Raw genomic sequence first — 27348 nt, 5'->3', positions numbered from 1 at the left:
CTTACACAGACTACGTTTATGGTTAGGTATGATGGAGTGTTCATGTGAAGTGATTTATATGCAAGGTCTTGTCATTTCTTATTTTGATTGAAATACAAATGGAATTTTTATATGTGTATGTCGATCTAATCTTTGACTGTTACACGCCTCCCTCTGTTGCGCTTGATAAAATAACAGCTATAAGAAGCATATCCGTGCCACAGTGTGGATGGGCATCAGCAGTGTGATCCCTCTCCTTCAGAAATGATTATGGAAGCTGCAGTCCCACACGAGCACGCTCACCTGCTTCATCTCCTGCGGTGTGTACAGCATGGTTCTGATGATCATCACTCGGTCCAGAAGGTCCAGAGGAATCCCATGAGGAGAAAAAATATCTTCGGTACCCCTAAAAAAGAACAGACAGTTTCAAAGAAACAAGCCATTTGGGATTTTCCAATTTCTATGAATAGGAATTATTATAGTAAAGAAAGGTCACTTGTAGCTCTGCAAATACCATTTGATACATATTGTTTTAAAATACATTAGTGTGAGCCAGTAAATCATTCTAATCATGAAAAAACACAATACTTAAGCACATATCCAGCCTTAACTGGAAGATCAAGCAAAGGTTTTCACACTACAGTTACCCAACAAGGACGTGGCCCCCTTTCATAAGGGGTGTTAAGTAATGGAAGTGTATGTCGTCCATGCAGAAAGCCGTAAGTTAGCTCACAAGCAAACAATTCCACCAGCTAAAATAACTTTGTGCACAAAGCGCTGCATGAGATATAGCAGCAGTGTATAAGAAAACCGCTGCTTCCAATTAGTCAAAGGAAATCTAATCAATTATGCCTGGAGTCCAAAGGCACTCTTACTAGGGACACCTGCCTTGGTAAGAGACCCAATTTTGGGATGCAGCTCCCAGCCCAAGACTAATCACCATGTGAATTTATCACAGAGTTGCACAGGTCTACGTCTGCATTCAAGTAAGAAAACTGGCTAAAAACAAATGTGGAACACTAACTTCAGTCAGCTGTATTCGATGCAAATGGAACTTATTACAGGGTCTTTGCGCCCTCTGCACACAGGGATCTGTCAAACGCCCCTTTACACGTGATCTTTCTGCACTTCTTTCCAGCCACTAATGGCAACTCAATAACATGTGCAATGAACGTAGGCAGGTGACTCGTAAATGAATATTTTCCTGCCCATGGAGCCTGTTTGCTTAGGAGTAATCAGGTCACACATGCCAATGCCATACACAGACCATGCATAAAAAAGGTAGGTTAGGATCTCTGAGAGTGGGGGATGAAGGCGAACACAGTGGCCCACAACAAAATACACACTTCATATTGTGTTGGCTTTGGTGCACTTATCTGGGACCCTGAAAGGTGCAACACCATAAAGTGAAAAAGCTATTCAAGTTATGAAAAGGCCCAACTGAAATTAAAAGAAACTGTGGGTAATCCTTCTTAAAGAGTGCCGCTACCTTGCAGCCTTTAACAAAAGAACGTGTCTCTCACATTGGAGTCAATGTCTTGCCGATTCCGCTCATCATGGACCCTACCGAGCCTCCAAGCAAGATCTGGAAGACTTTTCAGCATGTTCCAAATTCCCAGCATCGACCACAGGGTCCTAGGTCTTCAATGTAGGTAATGACAAAGTTGGTCCATTAAGCAGCTAACCACCGCTGACCTCCGTTGACCCAATTTTCAGGTCTCCACAGAAGACAGGGAGAAAAGGAAATGGAAAAATCAAAACATTTTACCAGTAAGGACCATACCAAGAACCTTATGAAACAATTAAGGTGCCGGCAGAAGGTGGGAGGGTGATGCGGAAATCCAACTGAAATAACATCACTGACGGTAGGAAATGGTTCTTGTATTGGAAACTTGGTTTCTCATCATAAACCACTCCCAAACCAGCTTCACAATGCTTTTTGAATACCTGACCGAGGAGAATGATTGGCACTTGTCTGATCGAGCAGCTTTTCTCCCCGATGGAGCAGCCCCTGATTTCCTCTAGCAGAAGCTCATAGGCTAAAGCATAGCAATCCCAAATGCATAGTGCCCCAAAACCAGTTGCCTGCGAACAGCCTTGACCACCTTTGAACAAGACAAAAGATTAACAGGTCACCAGCGAAAGTGCTTAGTTCTCTCAAAGTAGAACGTCAAAGCCCCGTAGGGTCTACCTGTTGAAGACGCAGCTCTATGTTTACAGATGAGGGATGGAATAAAGAATGGAAGAGTGACCTTGTATGCAAAATTGAAACACAGACATAATCTACATAGAAAAGTCATGATAATCTAACAAGTGAAAAAGGATGTAAAAGGGAAAACAGGCCACCAGCTTGTAAGGAGTCCTACAGTACACGCAGCAGCTCACCCCACAGTTAATCACTTCGGCATTTAGGGTAACCAAAGCCTGGACCGCTACTCTCTCCTCTTTTGCAATACGACCCTGACAGCGGCAAGTAGAGACATCATTAAACAATGGGGGCAGGAAAAGCCACGACACTGCAAGCATGAGCGTCAAAACTAGATTGATGCACAAGGTCCGAAAAATGAGTGCACCTAGACCGAGGTTGTCCACAGAAGTTTGAGAAGGTATGGGACTTGTGGAGGAACAGTGAGGAACCAGAGCTTTGAAGGACTATATAGGAGGGAGCCTGTGAAGGAGGGCATGGGGTGGAGGGGAGGATTAGATAGGTTATCAATAAGTAGAAAATGTCACTGTATATTTACGCATGTACAGACATTGCATTAGCTGGCTCCAAAGGGTGCAAGTTGGGGGTTCTGAAACTGTGTCCAAGGTATCCAGTTTGGTATGCCTCACTACGTTGTAAGAAGGAGGATGGCCACTCTACCACCCGGTGTTCAAAAAAAAATTAAAAGAATTTTCCAAAAAAAGGATGTAAAACGCAAGGACGTTAATGGTTGCAGCTGCCTTATCTGCCAGTCTCACAACCATGGTAGCAACAAGAAAGACGGTCTTCTTGGACATATGTTGCAATAAACATAAATGCCTGGTCTTGAATGTTAGGCAAATCAAAAATGGCAACACTTTGTCGCAGTCCTGGGAAGGGAATATGAAATGTAACAAAAATAAAAACGCTTGAGACTTGTCCGAAATCTAATGGGGAAGATGAAACCTTCCTCTAGAGAGCAGCTAAAAGTCAAGTTAACTCAAATATCCCTTATCAATTCCCAGTTTGATGCGGTTTGGAGCTGGGAAATGGCTAACACTAAGATCCAAGCACTATCAGCCTACCGGGGATCAATGTTACTGCACACCATTTAGCAAGAATCCCCATCTACCAAAGATTACAGTAGCGGCAGCCGAAGGTCTTCAAGCCACAGTACTATGTCCAGTCATCCGAATCTAACAAGCATGCATCTGAAGTCAAGTAGAAGTCAAGGAGGTCCGCATGGAGTACAAGCAAGTCTTGATAACTCGCCGACACCGGTGCTAGTGGACACCCACATAGTATGCTTTGTGCTCATCTGCATCACTCTATCAACTCTCAGGATAAAGAATGGTCGGGGACGGCTGAAACTAATCTACAGAGCAAGTCCACTCCAACATTGAGTCCCCCCCACTAGGTGAGCCAATGGGACATATTCGTCTATGGCTCAAACACATTTGCATTGCCTGGTTAGAAAATGTTGAAACTCTCCGCCCCTTATGCGGATGTAAAAGATGGTTCTTGAGTGTAAGCTCCTACCAGTACAGGAATAAAGGCCATCACTGCCAAGCACAGCCCACTTAGTTTGAAGAGCTTTTTATGGAGGGAGTTGGGCTCAGGAGAACGTTGAATGGGTGGTTGCTAAAATGAGCCCCTATCCCTCCAGAAATCCATCTGCCACTATCATGAGCCCAGGGAGGAAGATGAAACAGCTCCCAAAAGCAGAGTCCTGCATATTCCACTGCAGGAGTTGTGGTGCCAGTGCAGGCGACAGCCATTATCGGTCTGACAGACTAGCGTAAAGTGACTTCCACCTACCCTGCAGACACCAGTGGAAGAGTATCATGCCAAGAAGTGTTGGGTACCAGAAATACCAAATACGCTTATGGACCGGTAATCTCAGTATCAAACAAACTTTTTTAATGGAATATAGTGCAATCACAAGTAGGATAAGGTAAAGTGGGACAGAGGCGGGGTTGCACCATCTCCCCAAAATAATGTGGCAATAAACCAATGGGTTGATTTTTTCAAACCACAATATGCTTCAGTCCTGCAAGAAGGTGAGCACTCACCCCCTCCGGCCATTTATTTTCATACGCAGGTGTTCACGATCAAAGATGTAAATCTGGCATTAGATTGTATAACCAGGGGCCGTGCCCCCGGGATGGACGGAATACCTGCGGATGTATTTTTAACTGACAGATCATCCTGGTGTCATTATTTTCAATACTTAGCAAATTCTATAGCCATGGGGGCGCCTGTACCCCCCTCATGGAAAGGGGCTGAAATAATCCCAGTTTTTAAAAAAGGGGACAAATCGTTACCCAGTAACTATAGACCTATCAGTCTCATAGATTCTGCCTAGAAACTGATAGGTCGACTAGTACAAAATAAACTACACACCTGGATTGAAGAAAATAACATTTTGTCCCCTTTTCAGGCTGGGTTTAGACCATGTACTAGTTCGGTTGACCAGGTATTTTATTTTCTAGCACTCTATTGGAGGAATGTAAAGCTAACTAATGGGACCCTTTATGCGGTTTTTATAGATTTAAAATCCGCATTTGATTTAGTGCCTCGCTCCAAACTATGGAGGGTTTTCGACGAAGCAGGGATAGCTCCAGAACTGCTAACATTACTCGTCCGCTTGCACGAGAACAATTATGCACGAATTAGGTGGGGAACGCAGGGGGAGGTTACTGACACATTCCCTGTAGAGCGTGGTGTTCGGCAGGGATGTGTCCTGGCACCCACGTTGTTCTCCCTGTTTATTAATGGCATTGTAGAATATCTGAGCCGTTCGCCCACAGACGCTCCCGTATTGGCTGGAACCCGCGTGCCTGTTCTCATGTTCGCGGACGACACACTGATAGTCTCACGGACACCTAGTGGCCTGCAGAAGGCGCTAAATGCATTCGGTGAATTTTGTCGAGAACGTGGTCTTGAAATAAACACCTCCAAAACAAAGTTTATGTGCTTAAATAAGAGAAAACATTTTAGAGGTGTTATTAAATTCAACGACACCCGGCTGGAACAAGTAGAGGCATTCACATATCTAGGGATATCCCTCCAGAACAATATGAAGTGGACAAACCATATTGATATGGCTGCCCTAAAATTTCATCAGTTAGCGGGAGCAATTGTTTCAAAATATAAATCATCCCTGACTAAACCTATCACTCCAGCCTTAGAGATTTATAATATGAAGGCTATTAGTGCTGTATTATATGGATCAGAATTATGGGGCTTTGGCAACCTGAAACAACTAAGTCTAGCTGAAAATAAGTTCTTACGTTGCTTAACGGGAGTTCCCCGAAGTACCCCAATGATTCCATTAGCCTATGATCTTGGTAGGAAAAGAGTTGAGGATTTGGCACGATTGCGCCCACTCCTTTATTGGCGACGCATCATGGTCACACCGGAACTTGCCCACTATGCTACCGCCCTAAAAGACATTATTAGGGCTGACCAATTTCATTCTATAGCATGGCTTAAAGAAATCAGAGACTTATTAATAAAATTAGACCTGGGGCATCTATGGAATGATTCAAATGAGTTAAAATTTCCTCCTAAGTCTGCACTCAAAAAAATGTACTGGGACATGATTATAACATCTGCTTTTAACACTGGCCAGAATACCAATCTAACAGGACGATATCTCGACATCAAATGTATTCCATCTTGTGAGGCTTTTTGGGATTACATAGAGAGGCCTTTTGATAGAAAACTGTATTTTCAGTTTAGAATTGGGTCTCTCCCTGTTAAAGCATTTACTCAAAATTGGTCATCCAACCATGATAATTGTTGTCCTCACTGTCGAGATTTGATCGAAGATGCTGGTCATTTATTATTTGTTTGTCCATTGTATGTTATTCCACGTCGTAGATGGATAAAACCAGTATGTTTAAATTTGGGAATACGTAGATACAAGGATGCCCTGAGGACACTCGAATCTGATTGTACCCCATACTTGGTTATTGCTGTAGCAAAATTCTTGGGGTGGGCGTGGGTAATACGTTCAAGCACCCTAAAAATGCTAGAAGATGGATAATGAATATCTGACACCAAGGACATTGTTCCATTTTTATCACAAAGGTTTGTTTTAAATTGATGGTATTAATTCATTGGAACTATTCGCCAGCATCATGGTTTAATGTATTTTTAAAGATTGTACATTGTTTTTAAATATAGTATTTATATTTATTGTTAGGATGTAAATATGCTTTTATGACATGCTGTCGAATAAAGCTTTGAATTTGATTTGATACTTTGTTTTCTCTCCAAAGTGCGAAAGTCCAGCAATCTGTTTTGGCATCAACGACGCTTTTATGTTGATGAGGAATCCAGACCATTTGCAGAAGCGTCCAGGTGGCATTGTAGTACTTCTGGTGATCAGGGCATACTCGGCTAGTAGTCAATATAAGGCTGTTGTTGGTGAACGTGCGGTGTGTTGCTTTCAGAGGTGAGCGGACCATCACAAAAGTAGCCCTGGTATAAACCACAGCCCAAAGGCCAGGATGTCAAATACTATTCCTTACTCACTGTGAACCTGAAGCACTCCATGACAAAGCCCAAGAGAGTGTGAATGTAGGTGTCCCATGGACACAGTGGCGCCATCCAGCCGGGACTCAACTGTGCCGGCAGAATCGGCGGAAGTGGGACTAAAGGAGAACCGGGTTTATGATGAAGTGCAGATGCGTACTTCACCAAGACCTCCGGGTGGAGGCAGGATGCGATAGACAGGGGTCTCCTGTGGGCCATTAGCAAACACTTCACGCCAGTTGATCCCACATTCATTTAAAGTACACTAACGCCCCTTTTCAAGTAAAGCTCCACCTGTTTCCCACACGGGTGTCGCGGCGCTAATAGAACAAGTTCCCACAGCTGCTTTGCCGGAGTCTGTGTGGAGAAGGAAGGGGGTCCTTGCTCGCAAAAGCCCAATCACTGCTGAGTGAGGGTCGCAGAGGCAGGTGCGGACAGTTACGGTACTGGCTGTACCTCAAGTAATTTGCAATATTTGATGAATGTACTGAACGGCTAAGTCAGAAGCATGCGTTGTAACCCTGCTCTGTTAGAAGCTTCGAGATCAGTGATCGGTCTTTTCACCAGCGCAGCTTTCCGCAAGGCAATCACGCGCATCCTCGACAAAACAGAAAGAAAGTAATCTTGTTTCGGGTACAGGCGAATGGACCAGGTTTAAAAACTGGAGGCGGAGCTAGTCGACTACAAGTTATTTTTATTAATTAAAACGGCCTACAAGCGATGATGTGCCAATGAGGGGTCAGCAGTCCATTCAGGCCTGTGACATTAGAGTTGTGAACGCAACGCATATATCAGCCAGCAGGGGTCAGTCGGCCTCCGTCAAGTGCACAACCAGTGGCGGTCCAAATGAAGGGCTCCGTTTCAAGACCGCGCACGCAGTTCAAATTAGAGACCAATAAAACCATGTCTGTCATGCGGACTCCGGACGGATGACAGGCCGAGCGGCCGGAGTACCAGGCCATACTCACAACCTGGTACTCCAGGCTCAGCCATACGCCTGGGGCTCGCGCTGCTGCTGGAACTCCGGGAATGGTCTTTAAACCACACTCTTTCTTACAAGAACCGAACCAGACGAGTGAAGCGAGGAGCAGAAAAATACACCCAGCAGGCAGATGTCTAAGATAAGTTATGCGACAAAGGACTTCATGTCTCCGGACAACTGCCCGTCCGGTGGACAAAGCCCCCCTTTCCAGGCCAAGCTGCAGAAGTGATCCCAGGCTGTGGAAGCTCAGAACAGGACTTGTATCAGACATGTCCCACTGGTGACACCGTAGGTGACTCTGCCACCATAACCCTGAATTAAAGCACTGCCCGCACAGTAGACAGGAGAAGGGAAGCGATAGAAGGGAAAAAGACTGAGGCAGAGAAGCTATACACCACATAGGATGGCATACAGCACTTACGGCACCTGTCTTATCCGTACAAAGGAAGGTTTTTCAAGCTGCTCTCTGCCATGTTCAGTAGGCTATAGGCACAGATTGCAATTAGTGTACAGTTTTTTTATGTGGAGAAAATGCTCACTAAACAAAGGGCAAATAAAGGAAGTTGGATAGGAGGTTTTGATGTTTGCAATCCCTAAATGCAGTCTCAGGCAAGGAAACTCTTCCCAGTCTGGGTTCTTTTTCACCAGCTAATGTTCCAGGCATCTCTGTGCTTAATTTGAGCCGGTGGTCCCAGGTGGGGCCCACTGGCACATATTTTTGTAGACCAGCACTTGCTTTTCCTCAAATGACTTTGATCCAAAGAAACAAAAAAACACAAAAGAGGGAAGAGAAAGATGGGAAAATGGCGACAAAGGAAGAAAGCAGAAATGGAAAAAAAACCCTGAAAGAGTGCAAATAAGAAGTAGGGAGTGTAGTGTCAGCTGATGGATGAAAGAAGCGTGAGGTGAAATAAAGACTATGCAGTCCTGGTATTCGGCACCCTGACCTTCAAAAGCACCGGCCGCAGGCTTCTGAGCAAAGGTGTAGGCCCTGGTACTCATTCTTTTACAAATCAGGCACGGAGGCCTCCCCATGGATGAAGTTCAGGAGAACTGTGTCAATTTTGTAAACTATCAAAAATAGTTTATTGGCATAACATCTTGGCGAAATGTGGGGTTTGAAATGGCAGTTTATTAGGTCTCGCGCCTAGCTATGTAGCACGCATAACTGCTCGCGCAGCAAGAGTCCTTTTGTCCGGGGTTCCGAAACGGACCCTGGAATTGTACGCGCTTGTGCGTGTTTTTTTAACTTTTGCGGCCTGCTATTGGCCTTTGCCTACGTGTTTTTTTTTTAAAGATAGCACACAATAGGCCAAAGGCCGGCGCATTGCTCTGCCCATGGTCTATTGGTGTCTATTACGCGCATTTCTGCCATATGGTTTCAATTATCGTGCCCAGACACGGGCGCGGTAATTCAAACCATATGGCTCGCTGTGGGGCGCGCGCACCACTCGCGGGCTTCTTTGTTTTTGAAGCGATCGCGAAAGTGAAAGAGATTGCTTTTTTCCTTAAATCTTCCCCCTCGATCTCCTTGTCTCAGACTCTACTGCCGTCCCCGCTATAACTGTTTCCTCCCTTACTGTAACTCTCCCCCTCACTGTTCCCTCTCCCTCTCTCTGGCTAGATGCCTCAGCGCGTTACTCTCTGCCTCCTCCTGCCTCCCCTTTCCTCATTGTCCCTCCTCACCCACCTTCTCTCTCTTAGTCTGTGCTCCCCCTCCACCGTATATGCTCCATACCCCATATTTTCTCCCCCTTTCCCTCGGCTTCTCACATTCTACATATCCACTGCCTCTCCACTAGTTTCTCTCCCCCACCTCTCTTCCCAATGCTCTCTCCTTTTAGATCTCCTTTTACCCTGTGCTCCCTGTGTTCTCACGTCACGATCACTTTTACTGTATTCCCTTCCTTCTCCTTCCATCTACTTTACACCCCCCTCTCTTTCTGTCTTTCTTTCTCCCTTTGTGCTAGGGGCAGGTACACTGGGACATTCTCACTGGTGTGGAGGAGGGGTGGGGGAAGGGCGGGGATGCATCGTCTTCACTGCAGGATTCACCTCTTAGACAGCCCCCTCCTTTGTAACTCAGGCTTGGGCATCCAATGGACAGACATCATGGCTACAAGCAGTATTTCAGAAGTATTGCTCAGTTCGATAATGCGCTGGCTGCTGAGATCTAATAACTTGCAGGTCGCAGCTGTCCAAGCCTTCAACCAGTCGAGACATTGCGCTGCAATAACTCGTTGCCGAAGATGCAGCGAGGTGACATCTCATTAAATAAGGGAATCTCTAAATCTCATGCAGAAGGTGCAACAAGGTAGCATCTCATTCCATGTAGAAATTTGTAAATTGACCTTTATTCTGTTCCTTTACCACCTCTAAATATTCATGTTTCATCTTGAAATCATCACTGGATTGATTTAAGTCTGCAATCCTTCATATTCATTTCTCTTCACATACCAGAGCCGGGATTTGAAATAATATTCAAGTTGTATAGCGCAATGTTTTTTCCCCCCCAGTGTAAGAATAACAAGCATTTGCAATGCAATAGGTCTCGCATTTACGCAACTTTAAGCTATGCCTTTTATTTAGGTTTTGAAAACGATAATAAAAGCCATTATCATTTGCAATGTCAATAGCTCAAACTCGCGTAAATGTGAGACCTATTGCATTACAAATGCTTGTCAATTTAACATGCAGCACACACCTATATGCAGTGAACCCTAGGCCCAGATTTCATGAGGAAGTGTCTTTCTGGTTTAAAGTAAAGTTCACACACATGGTCGGAGTCCAGAAGCGGAGGCCACAGCAGATTTCTACACGATGGCTAAAACGTATTGCAAAGGTGGGGATGTGCTTTAATGCTGGGGAAAGGGAGAGCTTGTTAAAAGGATGAAAGCAGAGGTCTTGCCGCTGAGGTGTGTACGGTCAATGGAGAGAGGAACGAGTCGCTAGTGAATATTAAACAACTGAGACTTCAGGGCCTTCATGAAATATGCGAAATTCTGTTGAAGGCGCATAGCCACTGGTAACTTATTCCATAGTTTAACTGCACAGCTGGCAAATGAACGGCCCCCCATCTTGCCAGTCTATATCTGGGGGTGCAAATAAGGCCAAGGCTGGCCGAATGCAGGTCACGGGAGGCAATGTGAGGCCTAAACCTATCCCTACCGTCAGTTGCACCCCCACCAAACCGTGCCCTGTGCACCAGACAGAGCGCCTTGAACTCGATTCTCTGCTGGACCGGAAGCCAGTGTAGTGATCTTCTTCCCTTGGAAGTGGGGTGTCCCCTAGGTAAATGCAAGATAACACAAACCGCCGCATTTTGCAGTGACTGGATCTTACCGACCTGGTACTTATCAATACCCAGGAACATAGCATTACAATAGTCCAATCTGGACATAAAAAGAGCAGCCATTACAGTCTTCTGCAACGCCTGCGGAATAAAAGGAAAGATTTTTCGCAGCGTTTTTAGCAGGAGAAAACAAGAGGAGGTTAAACTGTTGACCTGAGCTGACATGTTCAGCTTGTCGTCAAAAATCACCCCCAAATTCCTCACCTTAGTGACCGGTAAAGGGCACTGCCCGGCCTCAGGTGGCCACCAGAGTATTTCACAGAGGGGAGCCCCTACCGAATTCCATGACTTCTGTTTTCTCGGTGTTTATCTTTAGGAAGCTCTGGCACATCCATTCCATCACCTCCTTTAGACAGGCCTGAAATTTGGCCGCAACTAACTCAGGATTGTCAGATACTGATATCACCAATTGTGAATCATCAGCATATGACACAAGGGTATAGCCATGTGTCCTGACTACTCTGGCCAATGGCCTGACATACACATTGAAAAGAGTCAGGGAGAGGGCAGAGCCTTGTGGGACGCCGAAGGGCAAGGTAAAATTACCCGACTGTAAGCCCGCCCAGTTTAGGCTCTGCTTTCTGTCGTCCAAGAACGAGGAAAGGAGGGCCAAGGCCCGGTCAGTAATCCCTACCTCTTTTAATCGCTGTACCAATACCGCATGATTAACGGTATCGAAAGTGGCCGACAAGTCAAGGAGGACAAGAATTGCCCTCCCTCCTCCATCGACTACTGTCCGAATTCCCTCCGCTGCCGTAATAAGGGCCGACTCAGTGGAGTGTTTAGGCCGGAAACCATGCTGGGACTGGTCAAGCAGGCCATGTTTGTCTAGGTGGTCAGTTAGACTTAAGTTCATAGCTCTCTCCGTTACTTTAGCTACCAGTGGTAGGCCCGAAATAGGTCGATAATTTTTTCAATCTGACGGCTCCAATGAGGCTTTCTTAAGAAGAGGCAGGATACTGGCCGTCTTCCAGGCAGCTGGATAAGTCCCAGCAGCCAAAACTTGATTGATCAGGGACGTGAGGGTGTAACCGATCCTATCAGCCGCCAAATGCATGATTTGCGGGGGACAGGGGTCGGTAGCGGAGCCTGACTTTATAGATCTTAACAAATCTAATACCACCTCCTTAGACAGAGGACCAAAGGAGGTGAGACTGCACGGCGGCTTCTCCTCCTTACATGGTGTCTGCTGCTTGCATGAAGCAGATATTAGACTTGATGAAATGGCCAGGTCGTCATATATTGTCTGCACCTTGTTTTGAAAGAAGGCTGCCAGCTGATCACAAAAAGCCTGGTCGGGACTAAACAAATTGGCCTGCTGGGGTTTGGCCAAAAAAGACACAGATTTAAAAAGTTATTTGGCAGAATTGCCGGCGTCTGAAATTTTCCGGGTAAAATAGGCCTTTTTTGTAATCAGAATGGCCTGTTTATATTTATTCAGGGCATCATTGTAGCCAACTTTACTAATCCTACTATAATCCACTCTCCATTGTCGCTCGCGTCCTCTGCACTCTACTTTTAACTTTTTAAGCTCTGGTCCATACCAAGGGGCATCCGGTGGACGTCTATTACGTGTAGCAGTCTGTACGGGAGCAACACGATTAATTGCTCCCAAAATCCAGTCATTAAACTGAGTTGCTGCCACCTCGTTGTTGCTATTTAAAATTGGGGGGGGGAATGGTCCAGGGCGGCCATTAGGTCAGCGCAGGTTATCTTATTCCATCGCCTAAACAAGATCTTAGTGGGTTTATGGGGAACACCCCCTGCCATTGACTTAACCCCAACCTTAAAAAACACTGCTCTATGATCAGTCCAAGGGAGGGATTCAGCCCTGCAGAATAATAGGTCAGGGTGGTTAAAGAACACGCCATCTAAGGTATGGCCACCAGTATGTGTGGGGTCCGAGACTAGTTGATGCAGACCAAAAGCTGCCAGACAATCTAAGAGTCTGGTGGTATCAGTGTTATTATCAAGCTCCAGATGAAAGTTAAAATCGCCAAGAATGGAGTAAAATTCAGAGTCAGTACAAGACTGCAGATGAGACTGGCGAGCCAGTGGAAAGGCGGCCCTGGCGGCCGACAGACCAGTAGACCTTGGAAAACAATCAAGTCTTTTAGTTTAATACAAAATTGCATTGCTTCCGCATTTAGGTTGGCTACTGCCCTAGCCTGAACCTTCAGTATTTCCCTATAGATTATAGCTATGCCGCCACCTCTACTATCTGTTCTATCCTGGCTGAATAACGCATAGCCAGAGGGCAGGGCTGTATTCCAGTCAGGACTAGATTCTGCACCCGACCAGGTCTCGGTGATAAAGACCATATCAGGGCTATAAGTACTTAGAAACACTTCTAATTCATGTTTATGTTTGGCCACTGAGCGGGCATTAAGAAGAATGCCCATAAGGCTGTTCACTGAAATCGCCTCAGGCTCAGAGGCCGAGGCTTGCTTCTCCCTAGAACAAGGGGCAGCATAGGACCAAGAGCCCTCTCCCTTCCTAAACCCAGCATGGGGAGGTACACAGCCCTTCATCCCACCGCTTCTGCCTGCATGCCAACAGGTAGAAAAATGGCAGTAGGTACAAGAGTACATTCGTGCCTCACCGTCAAAAAGGAATCGGGTGCATTCCCTGGACTGCTCAGGTCGAAGGCCCAATAACGGCAACTGCTAATAGCGGATAGACCCCACACTACCAGGGGTCGTGGCCCTTGGCGCGTTCCTGGCGCTGACGGGCGCAGACGGGCTTGCCTTAGGCGCGACCGCTGCGCGCTCGCGTGAATTTAAATCGTGTGGCGGGGGAGAACTAGAGCGCTGACCCAAAAGGAGGAGGCGGGCCCGCTCGCACGGACGGGCACCGCAACTCCGATATAGTTTAAACGGGAGAAAGTGATTAAGCAGCAAGCAGTGAAAGAAAAGGTTAAAAAATGATTAAAAAAAAAAAGATTAAAAATCAGTTAATTACACTCTCGCAGCCCGTAAATGTCACCATTCACCGCACTCTTCGCCCAACCAACAACGTAACACACGTTACAACTAGAAGTCTCTATCAGATGTAACCACCAGATGCTTGTGTAATGAAAACGTAGCACGACAACCCGAAAGTAGTTTCCTCAGACAAACCAGCTGGTCATCTCACCTACAAGGAGTCCGTGCTCTAGACAGTTCCAACACAGATGACAGCTCCAATCCACGCCACGCTAAAGTTGTAACAGTAAGTCACATTCACTCCACTCCAAGTCCACTCGAATGCACCAGGCAGAACACTGCTAGGTACAACACTGCGGTAGTGACATGCAGGCAGTATCTGGCAGGTACAAAATGCATCATGCTGCAAAAACATGTAACCTTTAGACAGACTGGTGGCCAGATTCAGCTGTTCCTAGATGAAAAAGGCAGCAGTAATAGTTCGTGCAGGTCCCAATGTCGGTTATAGTAACATTGGGTCCTTGGATCTTCGAAAAAGGTTGCAGGAAAGACTGCCATGCAAAACGCGCAGTAGGAACTGCTGCAGGAGGGCGAGAAGAGCCAGATGTAACCCAACAGACAGGCTTCATGGACCTCCTCCAGTGGAGTCCGGGAAAATGTTCAAGGTGGTGGTGCTTAGGCACAGAACTCTGAGGTCAACTTCAACAAAACTCTGATAATTAAAAATATATATACGAGTGCTCACAACAGTCCCAAGCTCAGGGTTTGAGGTGGAACACGTAATGCTGGGTTAGACCAGGTAGGAACTAAAAACTTACTTTGAGGGCTTATATTAATGTCCCTAATGTAACAGACAGAACCAATGATCGACTTCGAAATAGTAACTGTAAATATTTTTAAGGTAATCCAGGTCAGAGAAACACTTCCAGTTTACATTTCACATGATTTACTTAATCTTGCATTCCCTAAAAATATTTGCTTTCTCCTGACAGTCTATTTTTGTAGTTTTTTTCCCCCAAGCGACATGTGGCTTGCCTAAACGTTCCTGGGTGAGTCCAGGTTGTGGGTGGGTGTTTATGACTGAATATAATTGACATCTCTGGAGTGCAAGCTTCCAAGAGTGCCTGTCAGTGGGCCATAAAGGTGTTCAGACTATATGCACTTTCAATCCTTGACCTCTCCGAAGAGCACACAGAGCGTTGATCACATACATGGCAACTGTAATTGGGAGACAGCGTGTGAAGGGGGTCCGAAGCAGTCGAAATATGAATACCACCAAAAGAATAGAAATTGCGTTAGGGGGTGGGTGGGTTGTGTATAGGGCAGATGGTGAAGTGGCGGAAACGAAAGTAAGTGCAGCCAGCAGAAGGAGAACATGAACAGACTAGCAGAAGAAGAAGGAGATGAGGAGTGAGATAGGCAGATGAAGGATTTCAAAAATATGTGGGAGGAAAAAGGGCGCACATGTGTTAACAGACTAAGAGACTGCAAAGGAAAGAGGTGTGACTGAAGACCACAACTCCTTCTGCAGACCCTAGTAATGTTTAATTCAGTCTCCTGCTTTCAGAACTGAAACATTTTCAATTCTAATAATTAACAATGAAGTCAGGGTTGTTAATCATGTAATTGATACAGCTAAAAACCATTGACAAAGGAAATAGGTGTGGCCTGTTTTAAGGATGTGTCTGTTGTGTTATATATGTGGATACAAGAACAGACAATTCACAGAGAGGTACCCAAATATTGTTCAGACAGCATGCTGTGTGAAGCAGAGGATTTGAGCTTCATATTTTATGCCACACCTTGAACTACACAGGCCATGCATGTTGGAAAGGATTCCTTGCTTCCTTCTTTGGCCACACCCCTTTAGAGGTGCTCCACCCCACCCTGGTCATCCAATTTAATCCACTGCCTTGGCAAACGGTCTAAAAAAAAAAAAAAATCATCAGGGTTCTTCACTATAATAGGGAAACTGCAGGTGGAAGTTAGCAAGTGGGGTGGGAGGGTCAGGGAGCGGATAGTAATATCTGTTCTGGGCCTAGAATATAGTTAATTACTAGGGAAACTAACTTCTGCAATTTAGGCTCCTTTTAAACACTCACTTATGTCAGGGTTTACCCACAGCGAATGGCCATTTACCTTCCAATGAAGGAACTTAGGGTTCCCCAAGGAAACATGTAAACATATAACATAGAATCCAGCACCTCACACAGAAGGGCACTCTCCCACCCACCAACACTTGATATTTTCAACACAAAAATGTTCACGCATTGTCCGCCCACTTTAGTTTTCATCGAGACAATCATTCAGCTTCCAGTGCCTACCCTACAAGCAGAGTAATGTCCTTTCACACAAAAATATTCAAATGTACTTTTCTGATAGTGCTTTACATACCGCATTTTATATACAATTATTAAACAGTCGAAATCACAATTCATTATATCGATCTTTAAAAAACAGAAAGGCTGAAGGGGTGTCAAGCTAGTTGGAATTCATTACATGTGTTACCTACACCACCTTCTCTACTATACTGAACATTCCAAACAGCAATCCTAGACAAAAGAAAAACATAAAACTGTACCTTGCCTACACTAAGCGCATGTTAAAGGTCGGCCAGATTCCAGCTTGCAAATCCTACCTTTGGCAATGACCTGATCTCTGCTCTCTTCTTCCGCCTCAACTCCTTGCTCTGAGGAATGCCAAGTCCCACCTCCACATTACACAGAGCATTTTAATGCCAACTAGTGGTTCCCCAATGCGAACATGATCCTGAATCTTCCCACACTTAGAAACTCCTTTGTACAGTGGATGCTATCATTATACTAATTTTCTTCTCAGTTAAGTGCTCTTCTGCCCGAGCACTTTCACCTCCAGGGCTACAAAACATGTGTTCACCCACATGAAGGAGGCACCAATGGTCAACACAGAACAGAAGACTACAGCTCCCCTGCAAATAATGAACACAGAGAAAGGAACATGGCTGTCAAGTGAGGAGCGCCGCTGGCCACATGAGACTCCATTTTAAAACGGGGAATAAAAGCAGTGAAGCGCCGAACTAGGTTACCCGACATTCAGAGAATGAATGAGGATTAAGCAAACGTCCACTGTATGTATGTATGTATATGGTATTTCTTTAGGGCATACCTAGCCAAAATGCAGCGGAGCGCTGGACAGGGTCAAAGAATTGGACAGCCTCCACACTATTCAAACAAGAACAACGATGGGTGTTCAAACTCAGAAGTAATAAATGGGGACTCAATGAAGATATACCCTGGGTCGATCTATCTCATTAATCCTGCACTTTGGGAACACTTCTGAGTAGAACATGTCACACACCACACTAGGGATCATCCTGATTCCCCCTTACACCCACTCTCAGCTTAGCAGACCACACGAACATTAACAGTGCGGTAACCCCCGTAAACTGTTCCAGAGCAAGAGTGCTTAACACTTCGCCATAATTCCAGCGCTCTCTTTACTTGAATGTATTGACAGTACCTCACTATGTCATCATAAGATATTTTTCTGTCATTGACGACCTATCCCACTGTGTTCCAGTTAGGGATACATACCCCTCATAGCCTTGGGCATGTATTGGCTTCTATGTATCCATATTCAATTTGCTTTACCAGCTGTTTTTGTCACCAATCACATACCTTTAACGCTATTACTTTATGACATCATTTTCGGATATAGGGTACTAATTTCCCCTATTTTCCATGCACGAGGAGTAGTGATTCTAGCTACTTTTCGTACCACTTCCTCCTCCCGCTGTAGATTTATAGAGCGATGCAGTAATTCTACATTGCTTCCTTTCCTCATCTTCACCATTCCTAAATGGCTGCTCCTTTTTCCCGCGAGCAATGCAGTGATCTTTACTATTCCAAAATGGCCGCTCCTTTTCCAGCAGAGCTCCTAGCTCCCTCCCCACACGTTACGGGCCTACGTCTTCACATTCAGCCTGCGAACGACACCGGTATTTAATTCAGCATTTGTCTGGTCCATTATGCTACCGGCAGTACGGCTGGACGGGTAGGTTTCCCGATCGTGAGCTAGGAGTTCTAGTAAGTAACCTTTCTTCCCTTTATGGTACCGTATCAGGAATACTTTCCTCACGGCACCGCTAGTGTCTCCTTTTACCCCCTTTTTTTGACTCTCTAGCCTCACTACGCGGTATCGCCGACGGAGCCCTTCTTCTATTCAGGGAGGGTAGGCTTCTCTTTGCTACTATTTATTCAATGTGTTTGGTATGTACACCACACCTAGGGGGGCTCTCAGTATCCCACTACCTTTGATATGCTCACCTGTGACATGCTATTTCATCATCGGGTGTTCCACCTGCGCCCACTTCGTAAGGGGCAGCGCCACTACCAGCGTGTACTTCTTTGCACGGCCACCCCCTCGGGTCTTCCGGATATCGTTATGACATTGTAGCCCTTAGGGTGGTTGCCATGCACCTCCACCCTATCCACCTCTATCTTTAGGCACGATCACATTATAAATCGTCCCGCATTGTTTTTATTTGTATGAGCTGTAGTGATTATGGATACATACCATCTGCATTATCCCCTTTATCACCACCTCTTTGTGACGGCATCACACACCTGTGCATCCCCGTCCACGGTAGGATATGAGATACTCCACCATTCCATTCCACCTTTTTGTTGAGCCACCATTAGCACCACTATTGAATTGCATGATTTTAGAGGCGTGCACACGTCCGTTATATGTCTCATGCACCCAGCACTTGGGCACATAATGTGCACATGTGTATTTACTCTTGATTATGAGTACCATATACGATTGATATGTTACTATCCCCTTTTTTCTTGTTTTCCTCCCCTTCCCTTTCTTTTTGTCTCCTTTTAGGCTGTGAATAGGACTTGCGTACAATAACGTGTCCTGAGACTATATCGGTCTAACTAATCTTAATTAGGATATACACGGGAATACAGGTGTCTTCTACCGATTCCCGCTACTCTGTTTTCTATATGGTCCTGATGAAGCGCTTTGGGATCCACTTGGGACCACTCTACAGTGCGAAACATGTTGACCCCTGCTTAAAAAAAAATCCCTTTAGTCACATACTACACGGGTTGAGAGAAGTGAGATTCTATTTGGTCTTGTTTCCCCTCTCCAATTGACACTACAGTGCATCTCCATCCCCGTGAATCTTTTACTCTGAACCAGGTGTCCTCTGAATAAATCACTAAGGTCCCCTGGCTCATTTTTATCTTTCACTCACTATCACTTCCCTACCCACATACCCTCAGACACAAATGCGGCAACTCCTTAAAAGATCTCCATCAGAGAGCCCCTAACAAGGGCCCGTGAGGGACTGCAGCGCCACCCCCACGAGGAGCAACCTTGCCCAATGATGATGCTATACACTCGCAAGGGTGTGTGAGGGCACCAAGTACCACACAAAGGAGTACACTCTCTCTCCTCTGCACACTCACCTATCCTATGGAGACATCCACTTCTTTACAGCTTATTTTTCCGCTGTAAACCCCTCTTTTCTGAAGGAACTGAAACCATCCATTGTGATTTTGCATTAATCTTAGGAGCATTGGTTCAGGACCTCTTTCCAATTAGCTCCTTGTCCCTCCTCTGTTTTTTGACGTAATATTAAGTACGGCTGTTGGCCGTGGGACAATTGTATCCTCTATTTTCTCCTATACTATTCTTTCCCCCCCCCCCCTTTTTTCCTGTGCACATGTGGCTCACTACCACTGGGTTGCCTTGACGGAAGTGATCACTAGCATACATCTCTGTGACACGATGGACAACCCAGGCCTTAGCTTTGATGACGATATGGTAGCCGAGATTCTGAGGGCTCCATCATTATTAGCTGAAGACGGGAGTGCACCTTCTGGCAGTGGCAATGACGATTGGAGGTCGCTCCAAACTTTGCGTAAACTACAGATAAAAACAGCTTTACGTGGGACTATTATGACGGAATATCTGAGAGCGAATATTGCTCCTAACGGCCTTCTGATAACCCTGGCCCCAAGGATATTCCTAGAAGATCTGACGTTCCGCCGCGAATGGTCTAGAATATCTTGGAAATGCACACGTGACTGGCTGATATTGATCATAAATACAGCAAAACGCTTGTCTGATGAATTACTTATCCAGATCTCTCTGAGATCTGGATTGAAGACTGGGATCTCCATCACAGCATTCAAATCAAAACTCTCTGAAATAAATTTGGAAATGAATGAACACAAAGAATATCTCACCAAACAAAAAATCAATCAGTTACAAAAAGATGTCAAAAGATTTGACAAAGAGAACATTTATCCATACACTAAAGACGATTATGTCTTTCCCAATATTGACACCTCCTCAGATGATGCAAGCAGTCGCAACTCCGGAAGATCAGACTCTTCAAGCAGTGAATCCAACTATGAATATAGACAACAAAGACCAAGAGATGGATACAGACATCAACCACCTCCACCACCTCTGTTCCACGGCTTTCCCACCCATCCGTTCCAGACACCAATGTATCAAGGACCTTGGATGGGCTCCCAACCTTTGTGGAACGGCCCAATGGGACAAAACCCGGTACTAAATTAACAACAGTATCAGAACCCCCCTTTCCTCAACAGAGGGAGCGGCAGAGGAAGAGGCAAAAGAAGAGGAGGGACCAAAACTGCCCACTGGCAGGACCCGGAACCGATGGTCCTACGAAGCAAGACAGCAAGACCCTAGTGGTAAACCTATCCTCTAGACCTTTGACTGAAGGTGAGAACAGTCTCCTAGAGAAAGGTCTAGGATTCGTCCCCACTCCCAAGGAAGACGACTTTATCTTACATCAAGAACTCCATCAATTTTTCCGTAAGGTTCGCCTGAGAGCTTTTTTTCCAAGACAAACCTATGACTCCACCTGTCGGCTCAGGTCTCAAGAATAAATCCAGGTTTACCCCCACCTCAGCAATGACCCACAACGAGGTATTGACTTTTGAACAAGCCGTCCTAAAAGAGGTAGGGAATATAACCACTACTCCCCCCTTTAACAATCTTTCAAAAACGAAAGATCACTTCTTAAAAACCTGACAGAGGATGGAACCATAATTCTGAAACCCGCGGACAAAGGAGGTGCTATTGTCATTCAAGACAAGACCACCTATGATGATGAATGCCTACGACAATTGTCGAATACCAGATATTACGAACCCCTTGAAGTAGACCCTACCACACGTCTATCAACCACGATACAGCGAATGACATTGGAAGCAGAGGCAGAAGGGTGGATAACTAAGGATGAGGCTTCATTCCTTATGAATAAAAACCCTCGCACCCCGTATTTTTACTGCCTACCAAAAATTCACAAGAGGATCACCCCTCCTCCTGGGAGGCCTATAGTATCCGGGATTGACTCCCTACTAGAACCGTTGAGCAAATTCTGTGATGTGTTTCTACGCCCGCTGGTGACTAAGACCCCCACGTATCTAAAAGACACTACGGAAGTTCTCAATCTTATTGAAGAATTTGGAGCACCAGAGTCCATAACCCTTTTAGTGACCTTAGACGTGGAAGCTTTATACACGAACATTCCCCAAGATGCCACTATAGCAGTCCTGGATCAGGTTCTACATAACGTAAATCCATGGACCTCCACGACACCTGTTACATTCATCTGCGATTGTGCGATGTTAGCACTAAAAGAAAACTACTTTGCCTTCGAGGACAAGCTTTACCATCAAGTACAGGGTACCAGTATGGGGAGTACCTTCGCGCCGAGCCTGGCCTGCCTATACATGTCGAATTTTGAAGAGGAACACATCCTGACAGACACCAACCAATACATAAACAATATTCTATTATGGCGAAGGTACATCGATGACATCATCATCTTCTGGAAAGGGGACGAAGAGATATGTGGGGCTTTTTTCACCTGGATTAACACCCTTAACCCATTCTTACAATTTGTGGGTACTCTGTCATCTGAGTCCATTCCATTTCTCGATCTCCTAATATCCCTTAAAGATGGATCTCTCATGACCACTAACTACAAAAAACCGACAGACAGGAACAGTCTCCTGTTGTTCCAAAGTCACCACCCCAAGTCCTTAAGAAATAACTTACCGGTTGGACAGTTCCTTCGCCTACGACGTAATTGTAACACCATCACAGAGCTCGAAAGAGAGGCAGATACTCCAACTGAAAATCTGATAAAGAGAGAGTATCCCAAAAGAATCGTGAGACAAGCGTATAAACGAGCGCGGAACAACCACAGAGGAGCCCTATTGGAAACAAAAGAGAAGACCACCACAGATATATTAACCTGCGTCACATCTTACACTCCAAATTCTAACAGGGTCCAGAAAATAATCAAAAAGAATTGGAAGATTCTGGAAACCGGGGAGTTCCGACCAGGTCCTAAACCACTCTTTGCCTTTAAGAGAACTCAGAATCTGAGGTACATCCTAGTCCACACACGCCCAAAGAACACTATCCGGACTCAACCCACACTATGGAATTTACCACCGGTAATAGGCCATTACCCATGTGGTTCATGTGCAGCATGTCCCCAGACAACTGCGACTAAGGAACTTGACTTGGGACTCCCCAGACTTTGGAAGCAGACACATCATACTAATTGCAACACTAAGAACTGCGTGTGTTTGATCACCTGTCCCTGCGGCTCACAATACATAGGTATGACAGCCAGACCAGTCAAGGTCCGTATTGGGGAGCACAAGAGTACAATCCGTTGTAAACGTGCGGCAACGAGACTACAAAGTCACTTCCTGGAAATGAACCATCCTCCAGAGAGCTTGCGATGGACTATCATTGAATCCAACCCGCATTGGACAGCCTCCACACTATTCAAACAAGAACAACGATGGGTGTTCAAACTCAGAAGTAATAAATGGGGATTCAATGAAGATATACCCTGGGTCGATCTATCTCATTAATCCTGCACTTCGGGAACACTTCTGAGTAGAACATGTCACACACCACACTAGGGATCATCCTGATTCCCCCTTACACCCACTCTCAGCTTAGCAGACCACACGAACATTAACAGTGCAGTAACCCCCATAAACTGTTCCAGAGCAAGAGTGCTTAACACTTCGCCATAATTCCAGCGCTCTCTTTACTTGAATGTATTGACAGTACCTCACTATGTCATCATAAGATATTTTTCGGTCATTGACGACCTATCCCACTGTGTTCCGGTTAGAGATACATACCCCTCATAGCCTTGGGCATGTATTGGCTTCTATGTATCCATATTCAATTTGCTTTACCAGCTGTTTTTGTCACCAATCAAATACCTTTAACGCTATTACTTTAGGACATCATTTTCGGATATAGGGTACTAATTTCCCCTATTTTCCATGCACGAGGAGTAGTGATTCTAGCTACTTTTCGTACCACTTCCTCATCTCGCTGTAGATTTATAGAGCGATGCAGTAATTCTACATTGCTTCCTTTCCTCATCTTCACCATTCCTAAATGGCCGCTCCTTTTTCCCGCGAGCAATGCAGTTATCTTTACCATTCCAAAATGGCCGCTCCTTTTCCAGCAGAGCTCCTAGCTCCCTCCCCACACGTTACGGGCCTACGTCATCACATTCAGCCCTCGAACGGCACCGGTATTTAATTCAGCATTTGTCTCATCTATTATGCTACCGGCAGTACGGCTGGACGGGTAGGTTTCCCGATCGTGAGCTAGGAGTTCTAGTAAGTAACCTTTCTTCCCTTTATGGTACCGTATCAGGAATACTTTCCTCACGGCACCGCTAGTGTTTCCTTTTACCCCCTTTTTTTGACTCTCTAGCCTCACACCGCGGTATCGCCAACGGAGCCCTTCTTCTATTCAGGGAGGGTAGGCTTCTCTTTGCTACTATTTATTAAGTGTGTTTGGTATGTACACCACACCTAGGGGGGCTCTCAGTATCCCACTACCTTTGATATGCTCACCTGTGACATGCTATTTCATGATCGGGTGTTCCACCTGCGCCCACTTCGTAAGGGGCAGCGCCACTACCAGCGTGTACTTCTTTGCACGGCCACCCCCTCGGGTCTTCCGGATATCGTTATGACATTGTAGCCCTTAGGGTGGTTGCCATGCACCTCCACCCTATCCACCTCTATCTTTAGGCACGCTCACATTATAAATCGTCCCGCATTGTTTTTATTTGTATGAGCTGTAGTGATTATGGATACATACCATCTGCATTATCCCCTTTATCACCACCTCTTTGTGACGGCATCACACACCTGTGCATCCCCGTCCACGGTAGGATATGAGATACTCCACCATTCCATTCCACCTTTTTGTTGAGCCACCATTAGCACCACTATTGAATTGCATGATTTTAGAGGCGTGCACACATCCGTTATATGTCTCATGCACCCAGCACTTGGGCACATAATGTGCACGTGTATTTACTCTTGATTATGAGTACCATATACGATTGATATGTTACTATCCCCTTTTTTCTTGTTTTCCTCCCCTTCCCTTTCTTTTTGTCTCCTTTTAGGCTGTGAATAGGACTTACGTACAATAACGTGTCCTGAGACTATATCGGTCTAACTAATCTTAATTAGGATATACACTGGAATACAGGTTGTCTTCTCCCGATTCCCGCTACTCTGTTTTCTATATGGTCCTGATGAAGCGCTTTGGGATCCACTAGGGACCACTCTACAGCGCGAAACATGTTGACCCCTGCTTAAAAAATCCCTTTAGTCACATACTACAAGGGTTGAGAGAAGTGGGATTCTATTTGGTCTTGTTTCCCCTCTCCAATTGACACTACAGTGCATCTCCATCCCCGTGAATCTTTTACTCTGAACCAGGTGCCCTCTGAATAAATCACTAAGGTCCCCTGGCTCATTTTTATCTTTCACTCACTATCACTTCCCTACCCACATACCCTCAGACACAAATGCGGCAACTCCTTAAAAGATCCCCATCAGAGAGCCCCTAACAAGGGCCCGTGAGGGACTGCAGCGCCACCCCCACGAGGAGCAACCTTGCCCAATGATGATGCTATACACTCGCAAGGGTGTGTGAGGGCACCAAGTACCACACAAAGGAGTACACTCTCTCTCCTCTCTGCACACTCACCTATCCTATGGAGACATCCACTTCTTTACAGCTTATTTTTCCGCTGTAAACCCCTCTTTTCTGAAGGAACTGAAACCATCCATTGTGATTTTGCATTAATCTTAGGAGCATTGGTTCAGGACCTCTTTCCAATTAGCTCCTTGTCCCCCCTCTGTTTTTTGACGTAACAGGGTCAAAGAAGGACATTAAACGCAACACGTGATAGCAGAAAAGGCTGGGTTGTAGATGGTTAATGCAGAGTGCATAGGAGCGTCTTTAGCTCGTTCCTAAAGTGGAGCAGCGTTGGGGCAGTCCTGATATATACGGGGATGCAGTTCCAGATCCTGGGTGCATAGGTGGAACAGGCCTGCTCCACAGTTTCTTTTTTTATACTTCTCAGTTTGCAGTCTAATAAGGTCCTAGCTGCAGGTGTGCTGAGAACCACCACAGAAGGAGAGGTTCTTTGCAAGATCAAGGGGAAGGGGTGTGGTGGTTGAGTTTGTAAATCAGCTAGTTTTGAAGACTAAGAGGGCCTGCACGGAAAGCAATGGAGCTCCATCAGCATGGGGGTAATATGATCATATTTCCTCAGGTCCTGGAGGAGATGTGCATCAGCATGTTTTATGCCCATAACGGACGTCAGTGTGGCGTCTGGGAGGCCATGGAGTGGGGCGTACCAACGTGTTTTTTCCAACGTGTACTTTCCTAGGTGTAATTTAGAACTATAGGATAATGTCATAAAAGATCTGAATAATGCTAAATACCATAACTCCTTAGACCATCAATAATAAATGTACCGGTCATCAATAATAAATGTGGTTATAGATAATGATTGGTGTTCTGCTATTAGCCCCAAAACACTATCCAGAGCAATGACCGGAGGTTAAAGGTGTACAAATACTGAAGGTGGCCCTCAGGCTGCTTGATGTAGTCAGCCAGATCTTGGTCTCTTCACTCTTTCATTTTGGTGAGCTTAGTTCCACTGTTAACTGGCATCACTAAGCCATTCATGCTTGCGGGATAAGTTAACATCATAAAAAGATATAAAATAAGTAATAATAGTTGCTTGCAAGAATGTGGCATGTGTTTGTGAGGTGTCCTTCCGTGACGCATACAGCATATGATAATATTGACTTTGACAAGTCCCCTCATAAAAGATAAAGCAGTCACAGAACTACTGATGTGCGACTACAGGACGTCTGCTGCACTGTGTGGTGGTCACAGCCTCGTACACTCTTAATATGCAAGTCTGTAAGTCAATTAAGCAGGCTGCATGCACTTTGCACAGGGTAGCATAACCGCTTCTTTCCAGAACTGCAGTTTTATAAATCCATTCTAGGAGCAATCCTGGGCGTAGTTCGCGAAGTAGCGCTACGCGTAGCTATACAAAGTGCACTTCGCACTAGGCGAGCTACGCATAGCAGTTCGCGAACTGCATAGTACCCTCTTTGCACTGTGCAAGATGCAGTTTTCAATGATTGCACAGTGCGGAAAAGCATCCGGCACTGTGCTATCATTGAAAACGGCATCTTGCACAGTGCGAGCTGTAGTTTTCTGCCGCTCGAGTAGATTTTTACTCGAGCGGCAGCTTTCTCAACGTGGAATTGTAGTTTCTCATCACGAGCGGGCGCGAGCATACGCGACCACTCGCAATGAGAAACCTGACCTCCCCGCGTTGAGAATCTCACCGGGAGGTTTATTTTCCACGCTCGCGATCGGCAACTTGATGTTGCTGATCGCGAACGAGGAAAAAGTCTCACCGGGATGTCATTTTGCTTGCTCGCGGTCGCCAACTTGACATTGAGGACCGCGAGCAAGCAAAAAATGACCACTGCACTACGCTACGCTACACGTGTTTGCACTGTGCTACGTGCCATTCGCGTGGTGCAAAGGAGCGCAAACTACGCGAGCGTAGCGTAGTGCTTTGCCCAGGGTTATCTAGGAGGCAATTATTTCGACTACAAGGAAGTGTACTGGACTTTTTTTGTTTTTTAAGTTTGAGTTTATTTAAAATAGTTAAACAGCAAAACAATGAAAGAGAAAGGGAAACAATATTGTAGTTGGAACATTGTTTACAGATATGAGAATATGAAGATACATTGAGAATTATAATTTTGATGTAAAGAATATGAGGGAGAGAGGGGAAGGAGAGAAAAACTAAGTCATATATATATTAACTCGTCATCTATATAAAGCTCCATTATAAAAACCTGTAGACAATTTCATGTTATAACTTAAGAATAAAAATTATGTAAGTAAAGGCAGAAAGATTACTGGTAGTAAACCTAAGGAGGTTTTTGGGTCTCATCAGGAG

The 27348-nt window shown here is 45.4% G+C and overlaps 1 protein-coding gene across 1 annotated transcript in view; it reads right to left on the bottom strand.

Moving 5' to 3' along the window:
• The window catches only part of RUVBL1 (RuvB like AAA ATPase 1), a 140025-nt gene that overhangs the window by 13793 nt on the left and 98884 nt on the right, over nt 1–27348 (bottom strand). Inside the window, exon 9 of the mRNA XM_085624400.1 lies at nt 283–385. Coding sequence (XP_085480526.1) covers nt 283–385 — 103 coding nt within the window. The remainder of the gene's footprint in view (nt 1–282; nt 386–27348) is intronic.

This window comes from Triturus cristatus, chromosome 9, assembly GCF_964204655.1.
Source record: "Triturus cristatus chromosome 9, aTriCri1.1, whole genome shotgun sequence".
NCBI classification, from domain to species: domain Eukaryota; kingdom Metazoa; phylum Chordata; class Amphibia; order Caudata; family Salamandridae; genus Triturus; species Triturus cristatus.
The sequence above is the reverse complement of the archived record's forward strand: the minus strand, read 5'-3'. Positions and strand labels throughout refer to the sequence as shown.